The 18,471-nt window shown below is 34.2% G+C and overlaps 1 protein-coding gene across 6 annotated transcripts in view; it reads right to left on the bottom strand.

Annotated features, from left to right (window-relative positions):
- Window positions 1–1,812: 1,812 nt before the first annotated feature.
- Window positions 1,813–18,471, bottom strand: part of PRKX (protein kinase cAMP-dependent X-linked catalytic subunit) — a 59,538-nt gene continuing 42,879 nt past the window's right edge. For 3 of the 6 annotated variants that reach the window (XM_031596130.2, XM_090126094.1, XM_090126098.1), the window contains exons 5-9: window positions 16,650–16,745; window positions 13,085–13,142; window positions 12,212–12,289; window positions 9,000–9,148; window positions 4,746–8,491 (exon numbers count right to left, since the gene is read on the bottom strand). In XM_031596130.2, coding sequence (XP_031451990.1) covers window positions 9,023–9,148; window positions 12,212–12,289; window positions 13,085–13,142; window positions 16,650–16,745 — 358 coding nt within the window. In that variant the 3' untranslated portion in view covers window positions 4,746–8,491; window positions 9,000–9,022. Of the gene's footprint in view, window positions 1,988–4,745; window positions 8,492–8,553; window positions 8,889–8,999; window positions 9,149–12,211; window positions 12,290–13,084; window positions 13,143–16,649; window positions 16,746–18,471 lie in introns of those variants that run through there. The other 3 variants (XR_016460295.1, XR_016460296.1, XM_031596131.2) reach the window with 3 other exon arrangements.

Below are 18,471 nucleotides of genomic sequence, written 5' to 3'. Positions count from 1 at the left end.
AAGCACTCCAGTAGGACCTAATACAGAGCAAAGGACAACCTACAACCATTCACTATGATGTGGATTGAGAAATGTCCTGTATGTATGGCAGCTTCTCTGTTAGATTTTAGCTGGTGATGTAGCTGGATCTTTTCTGTTACATAAGTTTTGACATGTGGGTGGGAGAGAGGAATAGTTTCCAACTTCCTCTCTTTTTATTCCTCTTATTCATTAGTTGCCAGATTTAATCCCCAAAGTGAAGAATTTTAAACAGCCCACCTTCCTGATACCTGTTTATTCAGACAACATATTTTATATGAAAAGGTTTGGTATTTTTTAATATCTTCTTGAATTCACAGATTTTCTTTATTCACTTGCCAAGTCAATGTATTAAAGTATTACAATGTGTTGAACAAATTAATGCATTAATTTCAAGCATGTCATATTTTGCATGTTAATCATCACCAGCTGTATAAATAAAATCTTAAGTACTTAATTACTGGAACAATCTGCAGAGTCTTGAAACAGATTTTGCACACACACATTCAGAACCCAAAAATTAGTTACCTCAAAATTAGGGGTTAACAGGAAAACTGGACTGAAGAGTAACGGTCACTCTGTTACTGGTGTCTTGTCTAAAAGGAAAAAATCCCTGTTCTGCAGCAGTCAGCGAAACAACAGACCCACACTCTAACAACATTCACATAAGTGATCGATGGTCAAAACTTACTTCTTGAATCAAGCAAGGTTTTGCTGGGAAATACACCAGGCACAGTCCATACATGTCAAGATTTTAAAATGGGTTCAAAGTGCTCACTGAATTTCGTGTTACTTTGCATTGTTTTGCAATAGTCATGCTCTCCAGGGGGAAATACTCACAAGAAGGAATAGAAGGACTTCAGCTATACTCAGTTGTTGGAACTTCAGCTCAACTAAGTAGAAGTAAAGCTTTTCCTCTATTTAGCTTACAACAGGGAAACAAAATATTTCCTACTTCTTTTTATTCTATTTATTCACTTAATAGTAAATTCTTATCAGCATTTTTTTTTAGTTTCTTCTCCAAAATACATAACTAAAATTGGTAAAACACTGAGCAAAAAATAAGAATAGAATGTTGAGAAGTGCTGATTAATTTCTAAAAAACCCTCTTTATATCACTAAAAATTACACCACTTGTGAAGGTCTTACTCTATTAACACAGCCAAACAACCCTACATTGGTTACAAACCTACATTAGAAGAGGTTCCTAAATTAAGTATGAATTTCTTCTTTACTGAGAAATAAATACTAAATCAGAGAAAGTACTGTATATTACACACAACTTGAAACATTTAAGCACTGAATAGTTAAGTTAATCTTTTCTAAGTGTCCTACGTCAAAAACTAAGCTAATAATCAACTTCCTGAGAAAAATAAAATGGACTTAAAGAGGGCTACCACAGAAAAGTTGAGTTTTTCTAAGGTTCAGTCTTACTCTTTGCTAAGTTGTTGATCACACACTCAAAGAAAGACACTGAAAGACAACATGGCAAGAAGGTTTACGGTAAGAGTCTGAGCAGAACAGGGATCTCAGACCTGATACACAGTGTGCTTGAGAAGGCTGCTTTTTTCTTCAAGTGACTTATACCATGAGCAGCATTTCAAGCACAACCCACTCCTATGCACAGCTTGTAACACATGCATAAGTGAAGAGGACGATGGGTGCAATATTTCTCCTTCTCCAACCCAAGGCTTTTAGTCTCAAGTATTTTCTGAACTAGGTTAATTGACACAGAATAGGGCAAGAGAGCAGTTTGGAGCTTAGCAGCCAGTACAATGAAGCAAGGACAGTCACTACTTTCCCAACAACCTTTTAATGATAGAGCAAAGAGTGCATGTACAAATACATACTGATCAGACACAGATATTTCTTGGATGAAAGTCTAATTCAAGCTCTCTTGGCTTTCCAAAGTAGTTTTCTCTCTTCCATTTGTCTTCTTATTATTGAAAACCATGGTATGGACAATGTGCTGGAAGCAAGAAGGAGGATGGTTAGCTGTTTAAGCTGACGCAGACTACGTTTCCTAAAGTACCTGTGACATATGCCTGTGATATACTCTGATAAATGAAGTAGTGCAGCAGACACAGCGCCTGTACAGTGCCTTACAGAGCTTCACACGCAAGAAAATAAAGAGCTGTGCATTTTTCATGCTCCAAGTTAAACAGTAATTCAAGGGGAATTCTATCTGCGACTGCAGCGGCCCACGGTCCTAAATCACAGAGTCAACAACAGATTCTTGCTCTCAGCTGCCCCACTGGCACTAAATCAAATGCAGCAAATCATACAGAACCAGCCCAAATTATTACAATAGCTCCCTAATTTTTTTTTTTTTTGATTACTCATTTCCCAGAAACAATAATTATACTCAGATTTGTAAAACTTAAAAGTAATTTTAATCATTGAGATTGCAGTATATTTTTAAGAGAGCACCTGATAAGAGTTGTACTATAAAGAGGAGTAAAGAGGGGGAGAGGTGTTTTTTTTTTCCTCTTTTTGACATTTGCCATAACAGCAGGAGTGTCATTATGGTAACAACCACAGGCAATGTTAACACAGCTACATATAAGCTACATATAAGCAGTGGTGAGGGGACCCAGGGTACTTCTCTTATTTTTTCCATTCTGTGCTGGGTACCCAGGGAAGGTGTTGGGACTGGACCACAACACAGGTGTCTGTGGAGGAATGGGAGAAGGGAAAAGGAGGGGGAAGCTGGGACCCTGAAGGATGTCATGGTGTGCTATAGGGTTAGCAGGGAGGCTGTAGTACAAATATAGGACTGGGAGATTCCCAAAATGCCCAAGGGGTGAGGATGAGGTCCATTTGCTGCTGGTGGGGCCATGCCTTGGCTGAGCAGAGATTCAGAAGAACCTGTACCCATCAACCTGACACTCCCAGCAGCCAGATAAAACTGTTGTTACAGTAGCTGAAGTCTTTTCTTTTTTTTTTTTTTAAATAAATAAAAAATATAGTAAAAAAATATGCAAAGATTTTTTTTTATTTTTATTTTTATTTTTATTTTTTTTTAAGAAAGAACCCTCATATCATTTCCAATTTTTCCAGTCAAACAACAGTAAAGTACACATAGTATATTGCTGTATTAAAAATACCAGCTACTTTCAGGAATGCAACTTTTAAGCATAGACTTCACTCTTCCAGTCCAATCACATAAATGTTTGTTAAATAACCTGCCTGACCTTCCACTGTACTTACTGCTCTTTTTTTTTTTTTTTTGCTGTCAGTTTCTAATTTTCCTGGATAGGCTGAAAAAAAAATCACAACTCAGCTTTATAAAATCTTATAATATTCTTTGTTTCACAGATAATTGTGAAACTTGACTTACAGTCACATCTGGCATATTTATGGAGGGTAGATGGAAGGAATCTGAAGAAAGGAAGGCTAGACTTCCCGCTAGACACACATTTACTGTCCCAGTGAAAAGTGGCCTGAAGACTGAAGCTAAGAAAGAGTTTCTAGAGGTAACTGCCTGATATCTGAATATGTACAGATTTACAAAGCATGGGGCAATATTCGGAGTTGCAAAAGTGGCAACTGCTTACAGCCATTTCTTACTAATATTATATTGCTATCAGTATTTAGTAATGAAACCATTATTTAGGAAATCACAGAAGGGCAGATTTTTATCAAACCACTTCAATTTCTCATTTTTTTTTTGAATTAACCACGCAGATGAGAGAGATCTAGGGGCTGTGACCAGTACTTATGTGACTATGATCCACAGAGACGGTTACAGATCAGTAAAACCTACCTGCTCTGCATTAGTCAAGAACCATATTTTACACGACCTTTGTTGGAGAAGATTCTGAGTTAACATATGAAGCCAAAAAATATTCAGTACTCAAGCTAGTGAAAATGAACAAACACTCTATCACACAACAAAAAGCTTGGGTAAGAACAAGATGCCAAACTGAATTCTTTGCAAATACTAAATTCTTGAATGTTAGCAAGCCTATGTTCTAAGTGAGCAGTTATTTTGATTCATGTTTAAGACATGACTAAAAGTTTGCCAAGGCTTACTGCAGTGTTCCTTCACTTTCCATTAGCAATTTTTTTAAAGCACAACATAGTGCTTTATGAGTGAAAAATGTCAATGCGCAAAATTTAGATTTAAGCCAGGTACAAAAAACCCCACAAAACTGTGTTAAAAAACAAACCCTTAAGTATTTCATACTGTATCCAATCAAGCAGTCCTATAACCATGTAATTACCTCTCTATATAAGTAAGAAATAAAATGCAACTGACACTTGAGAAATAATTTACAACCAACATCTAAATGATTTCTGGTAAAAGCAAGATTGAAGTTTTTGATAGAAAATGAAAAAAAGGTTCAGTTAGGTGTGCTTGACATTTAAAGAATGTTCTTTGGTGCTTAGCAAAATGACAGCAAAGATTGAAATAAATGTTCCGGACAGCGTTCAGATAATTAAATTGTGAAAATGTCAAATAAATTAGGGTCATATAATCAAAGTTTAACGAGAAGTTCAAGTCAACGGTTTTCAGTATCAGTACTACCTGAAATGAATTGGAAAATGTACTTCTTGGCACTTCTTCCATGCCAAATGAAATATTTTCCACCACTTCTGTCATACTCTGGAAAGACTTAACTCCTGAGAAGGAGGAAAAGTTGTTTTCCTATTCCTCTCTCCTTCATCATTTTTTTGGATGAAGAACCTGTACCTCCTCCCACCATAAATGGAAGCAAACTAGGTTTAAACATTCAAAAAGTTATAAAGGTTTATTAAATGAATTCAGATTTGACAGATATTACATAAATTAAGCAGCAATAAAATTTTACTAGGGTTTATGTACAGATCACAGTGATTTTCATTGTGCAATGAGGGCTGACTTTGTAACTTTGAACAGTACTTATACATGTGAGCTACAACAAGCAACCAGCAACATACAACATTAGTCCAAGTTCACCTCGCAAATCTAGCGGTTCAAACTGGTTACGTACTACACAAATGCCTGCTATCACTACCACTACCTACTACACAACAGAGTATTTATAAAGCAGTTAGGTTTGCCATAGAAAAGTGCAAAACATGGAAAGTCTGTACACAGTACAGTACGAAAAGGAATCATGCTACAGTCATTGAAAGCTGAAAAATAACTCTATAGCATAGGAAGCACTGCATCACAACTCTTCTGAATGGCAAGCAGATGGGCTGAGGAACAGCCATATCTTAATTGCTTTCAAACCTGCAAAATCCCTGTTGATCTATTTAAACATAGTTCAGTACCTATATTTTGATCAATTGACAATGATTTTTTACAGTGGAAGATCACATTAGTTAAAGCTCAGTAGCACACATATTCATTGATCAAGCTAATTTACAGGAAAATCTACAGCATATTCTCCATTTAAATCATGAAGCATTTTTATTATTTGGTTACAAGGCCATTGAGTTTACAATGCACATTTATCACTTAAAACCTCAAATCGGGCAATTAAAAATATATATATATAAAACTCAAAAATAAAGATTGTTTTTTAATGTTTAACATTCTTGTTCGCCAAAGCAGAATATGAAAGGCCTATGGGCTCTTGCAAGAAAACAGTCCTTATGCAACAGTCTATATGCAAAAATATATGTTAACAGAAGCAACCATAATAAAATGAACTTCAGAATAGAGGAGGAAGGAAAAACAAAAGTATCCTAGCTTGCTTAAGAAAGAATAAAATAAATCCAGAGTCCTTAGAGCAGTGTGTATCTGGAAACATCTGCTTGAGCACTCAGACAGAACTATGTTCGTTAGTGGTCCATGAAGTCCTAGCAAAGACTTAAAATAAAACCAACTCACTTGTGCAAATAAATAAAATGGGCATGTAAAGTAACAGTTCAGTATGTTGAAGACTGTAGAGAAAATAACTGGTCATTTATAATAATGTTTCAAAAAGGTTTCTTGGATTTTAATTTAAAAAATTTTGAAGGTAGCTTTGTACTAGAAAGCATGTTGACGAGGTCAGTAGTTAGGTATAAGTACACATGGCTCTGGAAATAACGTGAAGTCCATGGATTAGTACTATAAAGATGACTGTATTCACCTCTTTAGTCTCTATCATAGTGAGTGCCAGTGCATCCACTGCCAGCAATGGGTATGTGAATGAGTAAGAATGGGTAAGAAAGAAAATCCACTATTTTCTGTTCAACCTTTCAAAACTTCTGACCACCAAAGTAGCAAATTAGTCAAATGCAACTTCAAGCTTCGTTTACTCAGCTCTGAAGACTTAAACACAGTGCAGTTTTTAAACTGGAAAGAAAAAAATAAAATCATGTTGTTTTTGTAGTACTTAGGATTCCAAAAAATACTGAAACTTGCACATTAAAAAATAAACTGTGCTTCCTCCCCCTTAGACAAAGTAAGCTCTTTTATGTACTTCAGTTTCTCTAACTGATTTGGAATAACTAACTCCATGGATACAAATAAAGAAGTCTAGACTTATTTTTCAAGAGAATGAGGTATTTTTACCACGTTAAAAAGATAATTTTCCATGGATTTTCTCCTTCTTATATATTCCTACATAGTTTTCACTAATTTTCAGCTGGGGCAATCAATTTGCAGCACTTTTTAATATCTGTAATAATCCAGAACTACCTCTTTGAAGAAGCGTAACTTCATTACATATTGTATTTCTGCAAAAAGTCATACACAGTCTCTAAGAATTAATTTGTTTTATAAAGATAGAGATCTAATAAACTAGAAATGGCAAGCTTTCAAAGTACATTTACTATTTTACTACATTTCTATATTGTTTAGAGCTAAACAAAAGAGAATTGAAGTAATTTTTCCATCAGGAGAGATCAGCTGTAGATCTGTCATAAATTTATAAAGATAGTAATTTAATTTGCAATTACTAGAATGCCTGTATAGTAAGCACACATAATTTAGTTCAGAAAAATGAATCTCTGGCCTCCATTTTTATGGCATTTTATATTAATAAAAATGTGGAGAATTCTTTGTAGGGAAAACAGTCTGTAAGATCTACAGAGACAGTTTTATGTACAGCCATCAGTCATAGTGGTACAACTTCAATAAGCTGATGTGCTTCTGAAACAAACAAAAACTTTTGATCTAAATATGACTTCCCTAAAAGTTATCTAAAACCAAAAAAGTATTTACTTTTTGAAATCAAAGCACTCAGTTTCCCTTGTATTAAAACAAATATCACAATATGAAACATGAAAAAGACTAAAACAATCCTGAATTGTACACAATCTACTCTTGTGTTTATGTGTACTCATATACGAGAGAAATACATATGCACACACAGATACTTGGTGCTACTTAAAATGAAACAGTATTGCAAATACTTCCTAAATTCAGTGTATTTAAGATGTCAGAAAGCTGTTATACAGTTTAAAAGAAATTCCTCAGATCTAAGGCTTGAACACTTACATATAGAATTCCTGGCAGTGGAGACTTTAGGCTATTTCCAAAAGCAGGAGCAGAAAAATCAGGCTCTAACATATATTTAGTGTTCCCTCTGATAATTAGAAGTGCCAAATATTCAACAACAACTATGCCAATAATGAAGAAAGTCTGTTATGGCTCATGCTTTAAATTTAGAGAAGATAGCAAGCTTAAGAGAGAGAACAACTCCTGTAAGAGCCAGTTATAGCCCTTATACCAGTATGCACTGAACTGAATGTTTACAGAGAGTTGTCACAAGAGGAATCACATTTCAGACAGCACGTCATCACTCAATATCCTGGTTTGTAGAGACATCAGTGTAACAGAATTTCATAAATTAACCATTAAGATGTATCTTAATCAACAATAAAACATGCCCTTGTCTTTCCGCTTTCAAGTACTATGGTTGCAAGTATGAGGCATTGGAAATTTTAGGTACAAATCTTATTTAAAACTTAATTATTTTTTATTTTTACAAAGAATTATAAAATGTATATAAGATGATGAAAAACTCATTTATCCTTTTAAGATTTTTATCCCTAGAGAACTTCTTGAAAAACATTATTTGAAAAATAAAAATCATAGACTCTGCAAAGTACAAAAATTTACATCTTTGCACAGTTCCTGTGCTTTAGTTGTATTGTATTCATTATATACATATATACTAATTTGTGCTTTTAATTACACAAGTTTAGTATAAACTTATAAAATTAAATCTATGAGTTAATTATGCAAAAAGGATCTGGGAATAGCAGGAAACTTAACTAAACCATAAGTTAAAAAAAAAAATACTAAAATATTTCACTTTACTCAAGTCTACTTTGGAGTAGACTGTCAGCATTACAATTTACTAAACCAATGCCAAATGTTTTCAGCTAAAACTGATTCTTGCCTGCCTCCAACTCCTTAGATATTCATTATATTCTCATTTGCATATCTGAATGCAGTATAATTCTCATCCACAAGGAGAATCTTCATTTATGTATTAATATAATTTTTTCTTCAGACTTGCTCTTCACTTCACTTTCTTTCCAGTTTCTAGGGCAAAAAAACAATGAAAAAAAGAATTAAAAACACAATGCAGAACATATGAATTCAATGTCAGTTTTCAGTCTTTCACAGTTCTAAAACATAATTCAAAGTATAGAATGAAATTGACAATCCTGTTCCTCGAACTAAAGCATTTACTCTTAATACAAAAACCTTGGAATTAAGAAATGAATGTTATTATTTGTCAAATCAATCTACGTATTTGCTTTTCACACTCAATTTAAAAAGTTAAGATTGAAAGATTAAAATATGCTTGGATAGGAATCACTATAGAACAAAGTCTGTAGCATACCTCTATCATTCAGTAAGCCTGCTTTAAAATATATTATTTCAATTTTACTTTATACCATATATTGCTGTGGCCAATTCATGTTGGTTTCAAGACCTGTATGGAAGAATTAATCACTGTTATGAATCAGAAGACATAGTTTCTGCACAAGGCTCTCACTCACCGACCTGCAATATTTTGAAGAGGATTCCTGGCCTGTAAACATACCTTATCCATTGTAGATGGTGCATTCAGAAGTTCTTGAAAATTTCTAGATCTTTAGGGGGTACTGGAGGCATTTTGTTCCAGTCATCTTCAGGATAAGCTTCAAAATTGGAAGTATCTCCATCATTGGATACTTTCGGCACAATAGGAGGCTAATGAGCATAAGTACAAAAAAAAGTTAGTATGCATTTACAGAAGTTCACCTATTTCACCAATACTGACTGATGTTGAGAGAGAAAAGACTACGGCAACACATACATGTTCCAAAACTTTGTATGAAGTTAAAAAAAAAACACACTTATAACGCAGATATCTATTTGTTTAGCATTCGAGCTCCAGATACTTTGCAAATTGAAGTTAATTACTGCACAAGATTATTTCAGTTTAGCTTCCAGGTATGTTCTGTTATGGGGTACTCTGCAATTCCCCTCATCTTTCACTTTTCAGCCAACTGGCAAGAAGAAGCATAATCATCATCAGATCCCTTTCAACTAAGATAAAGTCACGATAGCAGGGCAGGTAATTGCTTTGTAATTGAAGGAAAAGAAACCTTCAGCTTTCAAAACAGATTGGCTGCATGTGAAGAGGCTGAAAAGACCAACTTGTATGTGCCTCACACTATCTACTACACCTTTTTCTAGGCAGCAAATAATGAAACTGCTGCACTGTAAAAAACTGATTTTCACAAGGATGCCTGTAAAATTGTCTTAACACAAATGGATCTTTGGATTTTATGGAAGTTGGAAGTCCAATGAGAAGTAATTGTTTTCTACCTCTTTCCTGAGAAGATCCTTTGGATTTACAGTTTACAGTTTTTCTTTTTTTTCCTATTTTCTGTTTAGTGCTGAGATTACTCTGCCTTCTGGACACAGGAATGTAAGAAACCTTCTTTCTGAAACACTTAATCAATTACAGGTAGAAAAAACATTTCTTTACTCAAGTGACCTTCATTCCTATCCCCTTCTTAGTGGTATAGAGACCTTAAGTATCAGCATACCAAACATACTGCTCTAGTTTAAGAAAACCTGAAGGACACCAAATAGGCCAAAGAAACTTACAGCACAAAAAGAACTACGAAGCGCAATGTTATCCTCCATTTCCTGATAAAAGCTTCCATTGGCTCTGAGATCTAATTTGAAATTTTAAGCTTTGAAAAACGATGTTAGCAAGTTTCCAGCTGGAAGGAAAAGTCCTTACAGACAGTACTTCCACACTTCAGTCAAAAACAAAGCCTTGTTTGGCAATATGGCAGCCACAGAATACTGCACAGATTCTTATGAAGATGGGCACAATCTACTTTGCTCCAGAAGCTCAGCTTCTGTGATTTATGTTTAATGCAGAGTCCAGAGAGCTGTGTGCAGGGGACACAGGTATGTAGGACAGCTCCCCAGGTCACAGTCTTTCATAATCTCAATCCTCCAATGTTCCCAAACTGCAAAAACAACTGGAAAATGTACTTTCAAAACTTCCTATGCAGTGACAGCTACCCAAACTGACTGAAGATTGCCAAAATGCTACAGCTAAAGTCAAGGGAAGATGTAGCCTGGCCCAAAGCCTGCTTTATCTTGATCTTGCTTTCAAAATGTCAAAGAGCCTCAAGGCTCATGGAAAATTGGTCTTCAAGAAAAATCAGAGCTATATGCTCCATGAGACGGAATGCCTGATAGCCCTGCTTCCCTGGAAGCAAACTATCAGGGAAACTAGTTTTGTTAAGTAATATGGAGGCAGAGAGGAATTCACATTAACAAAATTATGTTCTCTCTCCCAGCACTTAATGTTATTTGCAAAATATTGGCATTTAAGATCATTTCAGGACTGTGATTCAGTGCTCCACTTGTACAACAGAACAACTCTTTTTAGAGGAAAAATGCATGTGTTATGTCATGTTTTCCATCTCTTCATCAGTAGATAAAAGACTAAGATTATCAAAATAGTTATTTTTAGAAGCAGAATCACAAAGCAAATTTCTGACCCAATTTATGACTTTGCTTTGAAGAATAATTAAGTAGGATCTCATCCTCATCTTCTAAAGTTCAATGCAATTATCACTAAGAATAAGAAACAAAATTTCAAATTCATCACCTGAATGCCAGTGAGTTTTTTTAAATTATAATGCTGCATAAAGGGTGCTTGGATCTGAGACTAACATTCACTTTTTTAATACTATTTGCTATTTGTTTAGTAATAAAAATCATTGTAAACCAGAGTTGAAATTTCTATTACAATGTTATATTCCCATCTGTGATTTCTGCGTGATCAGAATTTATGGTAGGTAATATGAAAAATGTGCCTTTGTTGTAACACGTGTAGATAAATCGTCAATAAGGTGTTGTAATCCCAACATCAAATAGAGAAAAAAATTGCCTACAGCATAACATTAGGATGTTGTTTACAAAAATACCTCATGAGTGTTTTCACTTCTTATCTATTTTCCCCAAATTATCTAGTTAGAAATTCATTGTAAAAAGCCGTGCAAATAAAAGTAAATCCAAACATCTAATTAGTACTTGACTGACTGCAGACAGCTATCTATGTTATTGAAAATCACTTCTGTGAGAAATTGTTCCAGTTAGAACTTTGAGGAAAGAAAGGTTTACTTCCAAAGTTCTTTAAAAAGCATTTTACAGTGTTGATAGCTTTTGCAAACATCTGTCCTCATCATATAATACTAGAATTCAGTGCTGTTAAAACTTATGTTAGAATTACGTTCATAAATCCTTCTCTCTCACCTTTCCTCTTCTTCCTACTCCCATATGCTTTACATTTTATTAAAGCATTTACCTGAGTTGAACTTGGCAGAAAAAAATTTAAGCCCAGAGAAAATATTCCCACAAATACAAGATGCAAACAAAGGTAATCCCACATCAACACTCTTTCAATCCTACAACAGTAGTTACTTACAAAGACCTATTAATGAAAACTGAAGCTTATAGTATGTAATGTTAATCACCAGACTCCAGCAAAACAAAGCAAGCTTTTTTAAGTTGACTGTTCATAAGTGTATTGCACACAATATGTGAACAGACATTCAAATAAATTAAATTTGCAGTGCAAAAGGGGAAAAAAAAAAAGTATAATTATTGATGGATACAAACACTCAGATACTCATACACACATGAAGACATACACACACTGCAAAAAAGTTTCAACAGAACAGTTCAAATGAACAATAACTTCTCATTGGCATGTCCTATACAGTGTTTTTCAGAAGGCACCTTTAGTCTCCTTTGAGGTACAGCATCCCAGTCTATAGACCTGAACCATCGATGCCTCTTCACATCATCTGCTCCATTCTTTAAAAAACAAACAAAACATTTAATAAATGCATCTGAATGCTAAGACATGTATTTCACCATAAGAACTATGCCATAAAAAAAACCTGGTGGTTTATTTAACCTTGTATCATTTTTTCAGGAGATAATCAATAAAAGATTCTACAGGATAAATTTACAGGTTTTATTTCCCTAGCAGATCCTCAGCTCCAGCAATACAGTCCAATTTATTTATTTATTTTTAGCATTTTTCTTACACAAGGGAGATGAAAATTAAACTTAAAATATCCGCAATGCCATTCGCTGTAGTTTTATTTAATTCAGTTTACTTTGGAGCTTCAAAGAACGACTCTTATTCAAATCTGCTTCCTAATTCTCACACTAATAAAAAAATTAATTGTGGGTTGGTGGAGTGTAAAGTAGAAGACAATACTAGGAAATACTTTTATCAAATGTTACAGATGTTTAGTACTGACAACAAGAAGTCCTAAATACTGTTATAAAAATATTTATATATATAAAACCATTTATTTTTTCATTTCAGTGTTTTGTAGTGATTACTTTGGTTTCAATTATGTACATTAAGGAAAAAAACTTTTTTTTTTTTTTTTTTAAACTTTTGAGAAGAGGCGGATAACAATATGAGTACAACTTCCAGAAATACAGAGGTGAACTTTTCATTTAGAACTGTACAACAGAAGTCATATTTGGAAACATTTAACTCAAACTCATGCTTATAAAACTAAAAACTACTTGTAAGTCTTTTATTTAGAATTCTTTCACCTTGGTGCATTACATCTAACATTTTATACTGACCTTCATATTTCCTAATCGCCTTGTCCTGTCAACCACAAGTAGCTTCTTAATAAGGTCTCTGCAATAAAGAATATGTGTTCTCTGTTCAACAGAAGCAATATATATTTGATTGCCATACAAATGCTGTAGAATAAGAAAATACATCACTTCGGCTAGTTAATACTGTGTATTATTTATCCATTCATTCATTTTGTATTTCAGGAGAGTTAAGAGTCATTATCTTCTGTTCTCTTCTTTCCTTCTCCCCAAGTAGTACTATCTTTGCATTGTTGTACTTTCCTGGGCATTCTGAATATCAAAATTGATCTCAAATCTATTTAGCAGAACACATACATATATACATACATATATACATATACACATACACATATATAAGTCACACCCTCAACTTCATACATTCAAATTTAAATTCTGTGAGAGCTAAATATTTGGGGAAACCATGGAAGAACTACTCATCTTTATAGAACTAGTAAGACCTGCAAGCTTTCATTTCAATGAAAATGAAAACCTTCCTTTGTGATTCTACATCACTGAGCAACTCTACATAAATCTACATCGACATTCTAAAAGATGAAAATACATTCAGAGACACAAAGGATTTGTGTTTTAAGTGCTTTCTAAGTGCCAAACAACATAAAACTAAATGAGCATAATTTATCAAGTTCAGTTGATTACTTACGAGTTGGGAGAAAATCTGTCTTCATATATTTGAAGCAGTTAATTTGTATCTCAATTATTACTGTGCTACATATCATTCTTCTTTCACAAACTTCCAATGAAAGGTAAGAACAACTGAGCCATCTCTCTTGTTTCTACAGCCTCAACAGACTTGAAAGTTCCAATATTGCATGAAATGCAAAAGATCTAGAGAATATGGCCAATTTAGACTTTTTAACCTTGCAGAAATTTAAGCAAGCTGATTTACAGGCATAGCATACCTGTCTCTTTCTACCCTTGGTTCAAACACCTACTATTCCAAAACAAAAACAATATTGTGTCAAGTATCCTAGGAATCACAGAAGTGTACACACAAAGAATACATGAACTCACAAGTGAATGTTTCAAAAGCTGTTGTATTTGGCAGGTTTCAGTTCTAAAACTAAACTGGAAAAATATTCAACTGCCAGATAAAAGGAGAATAAAGAAGGCAGAAATCACTTTTTAAACTCTCATGATAGTTTCAGACAGTCGTTGTTTGGATTATATTAAATAAATCAATTGACTCCCTTTACAGTGACCTTCAGTGAAATACTTCCTTCCAGTTCTTCATAGAGAAGCCTATATAAGTGGCTATAAACAATCTTTTCAGGTGAGTAGAACTGAAAAGAAATCCAGAAAACCAAAATGAGAGACATACAACAACCAAAGTGAAATCATGGCGTTTGTTCTTCCAGTATAACTAGAAAACATTCAAAAGATCATTATTTGTTAGCTTCAAAAACTGATATTAGAAAAGCATAGTGAAACTCAGTGATGTGTATTGTCAAAAAAAAAAGAATGCTGCATTCAATAGAACCTAGAATAATGCCTATTAATTTGAGTGCTTCTTTACTTTGTAGTTTCTCAAGAAAAATTTAGAAATCATCACGTTAGAATCTGTTGATATACTGCTGTATGTACATGCAGAATGAGATTTTACATCAAGACCTTTCCAGATTCCTGGAGCACCGATGTTTCATTTGATATTTTCCAACATTGTCTTTGCAAGAAAAGTTTACAAAAACAGAAGAAAAGTTTTCCTGCATAAGAGCAAAGACTTATAATTCAATTGTTACAAACACCGTATAACATCAATACTTTGATGGATGTGTCAGATAGGACACGATACTTCTCTTTCTTTCTGAGATACCAACTGCTAGGAAGACGATAATGAAAGCAAGAGGGATATAAGTAAGAAAGCAGACTGTCTTACTAGAACAAAACAATCTTAGCAAGTGCTTTAAGAAAATGGTGCAAAGATGTGAGACTACCTATTCTTCATATTATGATTTAAAATAAGGGAAGTTGCTGCAACGAGAGATAAATTATGCTAACAACTTGGTGCAGGAAAGCAGGTGAAGTCAATGGATGAGATCACTCAAAACCAAAGTGTGAAAGGGAGAAAGTCCAAACCAGAATCCCACAAGACCCCTTAAAGGCAGGAATGTAATGAGAATGAACTGCCAAGCACAAGCTGAAAGAACATCTGGATAACAAAAACTGGCAAAGAGGTGTATCAGCAAGTGTGCTGATTAATGTATCCTGCAATTCATGTCTAGACTGAAGAGCAAAACCTGCATTTACATGCTTAATAACATAACTAGGAAACTTACAGCATCAGGTGTCTTCTGGACAGTAGAGGTAAATGCTTGTCTGTCAACATTAAATACAAGCACAAACTAACAACACCTCTACTTTCAAATGCCTTCAAGCGCTGCTAGATACTCTATGCTAACAACCTACCCAAATACCCTAAATTTGAGCTGTTCAGCTCTGGTCATGCTTTTATACTTTAATGCACATAGTATGCACGCTAAAAATGCACACTATCTTTCCTAAAATAGACTGGATTAGGAAGACTGGAGGAGACTACCCTAGTTAGAAACCAATTCAAGATAGTGAGGAAACACTCTTAAGAATAGACACGAATCAGAGACACTAATGAGTATAACCTGACATAGTCAGATTTGATTCAGTGAACCTGATGATTCAGAGAAGGCTTAAAAAATTTCTCCCCAAACTAATAACTTTGCAGGAGAATTCATGAATGTTCAGATAAAGTTGGAAAGATTTTGTTATATTTGACATACAGTGTTTTATCTATCAAACTAGTGTTGACATTAAACACATGCCATTTCTACATGTCACTTCAAAATACCTCGAAAGGTTAACCTAGGTATGTAAGAATAACTTCCTGCCCTCACTCATGCAATCATCTCTTCATCTGAATAGAGGCACCTATGTTTACAATTACACTTTAGAACTTCTAAAATTTACTAGCAATTATTTCAGTGACAGAACTTTCAATGAAGGAATTCTGGAATAGGAGAAAGAAGCATTTATCTGCTACCCACCTGTAATGATTGAAAAATATTGTGAATAGAAAACAACGCATATTTAAGATTGCACATTGAACTGGGACTCCACTATCTGAAGAGCCATTTTACTCTGGACTTCAGAAGTATCAGAGTTCATGTAGTTATGCCAAGAGTGATTTAAGTGGTACTTACACAAAGGAACAGTACGGTGTCCTCTTAATTTTTATTCATGCTACAGTATCTCCTCATAGTTCTCTTTTCTTCCTCTCCCACACCATGCTAGCACCACTACGCTTTGTACAATGCAGGAAAGCATTTAATATTCCAATACATGCAGAGAAGTATGAGAGGCAGATAGTATATAACAACTGTATCACCTGCCTGAAGTCTATCACACATACAATTCTGAGTGCAAAAGTAAAGGCAATCTAAAATATTTTCCAACTTAGTGTTTTAGAAAATCACAATCATCTATGAAGATCCTTTCAAAAAGAATGCTCAGAAGGAAATTAGAATATAAAAGACATGGTTGGGAGTCATAGACTTACTTTACATATAAATCCAAATGCCGTGGGAAATCGATTTTGCCAGCAAGAATCTTCTGGTATATACCAAATGGATTGTCATCAAAAAATGGAGGAAACCTATTTTAACACAACAAATGTATATAGGTTAGGGAAAAAAAAAAAAGAAAATAAGAATCTTGCAAATATTATGATGTTATAGTAATCTCCCCAAACTGATTAGATTGTTCTTTTTGGTAGGACATCAACAATCAAATACTAACTTGGTAAATGAATTACCAAGCCATATTGAGGCCGCCATTGCAAAAAAATTTGTCCTGTAACCACTGACTAGTTTCCATCCAGACTGTCAAAGGCCCTACATACAAACAAGGTAGTTCAGGTCAGTTATTTACTGTACTTCTTTAGTTTAAGTACAGGCTTTGTTAGACAAGGTCTGAAGGAGACAAGTTGTTCAGACTGTTCAGAACCCAAGTCTCTTAAAGAGCAGCTCTCTTTTCTGCATTGGGAAAGATAAAGCATTGATTTAATCTCTCCAAGATGATGAGAAAATCAAGATACAATTAAAATTCTACACTTATTTTCTATAGAATTCTCCATAAAGTTGTGAGCTATCAGAGAGACTGCTTCCAGTCTGACATCCACGGTAAGATTTGAGAAAATTTTCTGCTGTGCTTCCCTTACCAATATATGACAGACCCTAATTAATGCAAGAGGCTCAGAGCGTACGTACTTCCGTACAACAGGCAAATTCAGCTTTGACCAAGCGCCAAGAGGTTTTCATAGTCATCATTTTAGAAATTACCACAGGAAATATTTTAGGGGAATGGAATAACTATTCATTCACTAATCTTTCCCACCTTGACTTCTGTAACACAGCACTGCTCTTATGCTTCTACCTCAAATCCTTTACAAAACAGAAACTGGATATAATTAATACAGATAGTATTCAAAATCTCAAATACTGTTACAACAGCCTCAACACTTAAAATGTTTTCACATTTTCTTAACACTGTGTAATTATTTTCTAAAAGACTTAAACTGCAGGCATGTGTACACAATACAAATACAGTGCTGGTGGTTTTAGAAGTCACTGGTAGCAGAAACAAGGGCAAGAACATTTCTTCATCTCAAGTTCTTCCCTTAATTTTACATTACTCAAAGCAGATTATTCCCTAACAAGTACCATACTTTATTTCCTCCATGTAAATATTTTCAGAAGTACTAAATGCTTATTTAGCTGATGGTGAAGTGGGTTAGCATTTCCTTTTCAATGCTCTAAAATTCAGACACAGACATAACCAAATTCTTCCCAATATGACTAAGATATGTCTTTAATCTTTTTTTTTTTTTTTAAGGGAAGAAAAGTTATAATTTTCTGAGCTTTGAACTATGACCAAACTATTTGTTATTATTATGAAAAACTGAATATTCTCACTATTGAAACTGGAGAACATACAGATATCAGGAAAAATATTTACATTCTTATGAATTACTGATTTGATAGAAAAGAAGAAAAGTGGACGTATTTAAAACATGTAACATTTCTGCAAACCAGACACTACTGTAGATCATATAAACGTTTTTTTTATTCCACTTGTGTAATGTCCTTCACATTCTCCAAAGCAAAACAACAAACGTATATAGTGTATTAATGAATTATAAGGCAATTAGAATTAAACCTTTGAACTGCTCAGCATGAAGGTGCCTGTTGCAGTAAACAGATTGATATGTAATATAGGATTTTTTTTTCCTCCATCTCCAAAAGTTCTATATGCTGCTGAGGTGTTGAGTCAAGAAGAATAAGGAACTTGTATATGTTTCTATGTATCTGTGCACGTTAAGT

Source organism: Phasianus colchicus, chromosome 1 (genome assembly GCF_987193195.1).
Source record: "Phasianus colchicus chromosome 1, bPhaCol1.hap1.1, whole genome shotgun sequence".
In the NCBI taxonomy this organism is placed as follows: domain Eukaryota; kingdom Metazoa; phylum Chordata; class Aves; order Galliformes; family Phasianidae; genus Phasianus; species Phasianus colchicus.
This window is presented reverse-complemented; position numbering and strand designations above follow the sequence as displayed.